We start from the raw sequence: 4,038 nt of genomic DNA on the forward strand, positions 1-4,038 counted from the left end.
AAGAACGCGTTGACGCGAGGAGGTTACCCAGGATGAGGAAGGAAGTTCAAAGAGTTTGAGTAGAGGCGTGAAGGCTTCATAGAAGGAAATGGAACAATGAGAAAACGACAAAGTTTCGAACGTTATAAAACCCAGTGTTGGGAAAGGTAAGCGGCAATAAGTCCTGACCGTTGATGAAAGGTCACGTGTGTGCCTGTGATGGAGTATGGTCAAACGTCCACTCAGAAATGCTTTGTGCATCGCGTTGTGTGCGCCACTACCCACAAGACACGTAAGGCACCAAGGGAGAGCAAATAGCCTCTTCGCATAAGCAAGCTCAGCTCGAGCCTGGGGGGTTTGTGTACTGAATCAGAGCGCTTAGAGCTCAGTGCTCATTGGTCGGAGCTCAACATCTGCCTTAAATAGGTCAGCTCGGTTTTGGCACCAAGTTGATGGGCAATGTGGTTGGGCTCAAGAGATGTGTTAACTTTTTTCCATATTCTTAACTTAACCCCTGTGTGCAAGGCCCAGGCGGTCAACAAGGGGTAATAATGGACCTAGGGGTGCGCTTAGTGCGTATGGGTCTAATGCGAGCAAAATGTTTCCTCCAAACCGCAGCCCATGTGTGCTAGGGCACAATGAGCAGGTTGCATGTATGATACGTAGCGACTAGCCGAGGGTGCCTATGTGAAGCAGATTGGACCTCTGATGCGGGTACATGAGTTGGTACCCTAGCGGTTTTTCTTTTAAGATTTGATGCATTCCAATGAAGGAAGGATTATGTTCAGCAGTGACGCTAAGAGAATGTGCCCTAGAATAGAATATCTTCCTATTGCATAGGATTTCAGTTGAGAAGAGACTCTCGTGATAGAATGTTGTTACAAGAGGTAGGCTATAAAAGGGAAGGTACGTTGTTTCTAAGACTGAAACTAGTTACTTCTTGTTTCTATAAGCCCTGTCTTGACTTAATCGTCGGAGTGCAATCAACAGGCAGGGCACCCTCTATCTCAACAGAGTCGCATTCCAACATTCCAAAGGGAAGAACAAATTCCACTAGAGATAGACGGAGCCAGAGCTTGGAATTGAAGTCAACCGGCGACCAGGTCAACCAGCGAGAACAGTCGTCTAACAAGGTCGACCCCTTAATTTGAGCAACCCACATCCCTCACCTCATTAGACACAGAATGTGTGTGCTCAAGTGAAGAAGAACATAACGGAATGCTAGAAGACCAAGTAAAGGAAGCCATTATTAACCTCTCGAAGCAAAGATGCAAAAAAAGATGTTGGACAATAAACTGAAGCACTTGACACTCAGACAAATCTTTATAGCTTGGAGGCAATGAAAGCATAAACAAACGTGATACAATTCACAAACACTTATATTTATAGATTTTTAAACATGAGAGAGAGAATCGTCGTTCCAATCGACATTGCTAGATCCCCATTCATCCTACGACGCATAGTGCTTGACGTTTGAAACTACATGACTTCGTCATAGTTAGATCTCTATAATCAAACAGTGGAAAGATACACGTCACATCTCTGACAAACATTTAATGCGTCCATGTCACTTCTCACCTCGGGATACCCAACGCTCACATCTCAACTCTTCAGAAGTAAATGTTCCTCGAGCCTTGGGAGCAAGTGTACCGGTCTGAACCGGATGAGCCATGTCACTCGGCCTCGATTATCGATTGACTGGTCAAAGACACATTAAAGCAGTTACAATAAATAGCATTTGAGATAGTTGTAAAGACTCCCTAAGAATAGGGACACGTCCCACAAAATTCCGATAACGCCTCGAGAAATCAGGGAACCTACCTAAAAATAAGTTAACACTAATATATGATAGATTTGCCCCTTTATCACAGAGGGCTCATGACCAAACACTATAAATAAATCCTCTACAGAAGAATAAGCTATGCTTTGATTTAGTTCTTAATATATACTCTGAATACTAAGTACTTACTTGATCATCGGAGTACCTTTTACAGGTCAACCCTGACCGAGCAACACTGAATTGAGGAATGAGACTTAGAGTGTTGAAGAGCAAGAGAGTGACCGAACAACGGACACTTCAACAACTGTGCAACCAAATTTCATGTACTATCTAGACTTACTTTATCTATATAAATAGAGATACATAAACACATTTATGTAATAATAATGTATTATTGCTCGTAAAAATATATTCTATATAAGCTAAATTTGTTGTCCTTTTATACATATATATTTATTTTTTTATTTTTTTTATTTTTTTATTTTTTTTTATTTGCTTAAATCGCATTGAAAGGACGTGGTGACCTCTGTATCACCAATTCTACCAACCTCAGTTAATTAGCCTTACCGAAATTTTTCAACTTTTTAAGGGGCGCTGTGTATCACCAATTCTACCAACCTCAGTTAATTAGCCTTACCGAAAATTTTCAACTTTTTAAGGGGCGCTGCTGTCATACACTTCCCATCCATTAACTGTTCAAAACCATTTAAAATCGCAGTTGCACAGAAGGTAGAATTTCTAACCCTGCAATGGCCAATCACTACGGAGATGTTGAGTTGTTTGGTGTGAGAGGAAGCCCATATGCTGTAAGGGTCCAGATAGCCCTCGAACTGAAGGGAATCCAATACACCTACTTTGAAGAAGATCTTAGAAACAAGAGTGATCTTCTTCTCAAATACAACCCTATTCACAAGAAGGTGCCTGTGCTTGTCCACAACGGAAGACCTCTTGCTGAGTCCCTTGTGATCCTTGAATACATTGATGAGACTTGGGGGAACCATCCCATCTTCCCGCAACAACCGTATCATAGAGCCTTGGCTCGATTCTGGTCAAGGTTTATTGATGACAAGGTAAAGTAACTCATGCTAACTGTTTTTTTTTTCTAAGCAGTGACATTCTTTGTTCTCTAAATTATCTTTTCAGTATTGTAATTAGGTTAAAAAATATTAAAAGTTGTTTTGTTTCTAGAAATAAATACTCCTTATAGTCTACAGTAACTAATTGACTTACCTTCAATTTTATTTTGATATGGTTTAAAAAAAATCCTTAAAGCTCCCTCACAATTTTATTTTCTACATAAATTTAATGAATATTAACAAATTTTAAAAAAGTTATATTAAATAATTTTGTTTCATATGATGTTTTAAAATAACTTACTAGCATCCATCACTAGTCAATGCTTATCACTTAATATGAATCTTCAATTTTCTCTCAATCTAGTGTCTACCTGCAATATTAAAAGCTGCATTTACTGCAAACGAGGAGGAACGACAGAAAGGCACTGAGGAATCACTTGATGCTCTTCAGATTCTCGAGGATGAACTGAAACAAAAGTTCTTTGGAGGAGAGAGTATTGGCCTAGTGGACATAGCCGCAGGCTTCATAGCTTTCTGGCTCCCTGCGATTGAAGAGGCTGTGGGTTTGAAACTGCTGATCTCTCAGAAGTTTCCAAAGCTTTCAAAATGGAGTGAAGAATACACCAACCATCCTGTTGTCAAAGAGAGCCTGCCCCAAAGAGAGAGAGTTGTGGGCTTTTTCAAAGCTCGATATGCATCCATCATTGCTTCCAAATAGGGTATTTATAAGTCTCACTGAGACTCATGAGTCATGGTTTACGGATAAAAAGAAGCTAGCAACACTTTTTTTTTACTTCTACAACACTTCTTTTTGCGTCTACTTTAACCTCAATTCACCCAAAGGTTTTAAATAAAAAGTTGTTAGCATTCTACTTTGGGTGGCTTCATTAAAGGTCTTCATGCTGAAATTTCGTGTAAAATTGTAGTGTGGTGTATTACCTTTGAAATTTAAGTTCTTGTATTGGCTTCTTCTATTACAAAGTATTCTGTTGGCTTCATTAAATTCTAAATTGTCTAAAAAAATTTAAAGTATCGAAACACTAGGCTGCTTTGTGACTCTTGGGGAAAAAGATAGCAGCAACTTTATTTTTGAAAATTATTTTTATTTGCCTTAAACTCAACAAATCTGCCCCAATGTGACGTTCTTTAGTGATAGCAGTTGCTACCACAATCCTTTTCAGTTTTCTTTTTGGAATGCAAGTT

General features: G+C 39.4%; 1 protein-coding gene across 1 annotated transcript; it reads left to right on the forward strand.

The window, feature by feature from the left end:
• Window positions 1–2,318: 2,318 nt before the first annotated feature.
• Window positions 2,319–3,838, forward strand: LOC137819288 (probable glutathione S-transferase). Its single transcript, XM_068623092.1, has 2 exons — window positions 2,319–2,829; window positions 3,200–3,838. Exons 1-2 carry the CDS (start codon window positions 2,509–2,511, stop codon window positions 3,551–3,553), a joined length of 675 nt encoding a protein of 224 aa, XP_068479193.1. The 5' UTR covers window positions 2,319–2,508; the 3' UTR covers window positions 3,554–3,838.
• The last annotated feature ends 200 nt before the right edge of the window (window positions 3,839–4,038 follow it).

The sequence above is a fragment of the Phaseolus vulgaris genome, chromosome 10 (assembly GCF_000499845.2).
Source record: "Phaseolus vulgaris cultivar G19833 chromosome 10, P. vulgaris v2.0, whole genome shotgun sequence".
Lineage (NCBI taxonomy): Eukaryota > Viridiplantae > Streptophyta > Magnoliopsida > Fabales > Fabaceae > Phaseolus > Phaseolus vulgaris.

Bases quoted from the DNA above. Each gene is read 5' to 3' on its own strand.
- LOC137819288 (XM_068623092.1), top strand. From the start codon at position 2,509: ATGGCCAATCACTACGGAGATGTTGAGTTGTTTGGTGTGAGAGGAAGC. The intron at 2,830-3,199 runs GTAAAGTAACTC...CTCTCAATCTAG, and splicing joins CAAGGTTTATTGATGACAAG to TGTCTACCTGCAATATTAAA.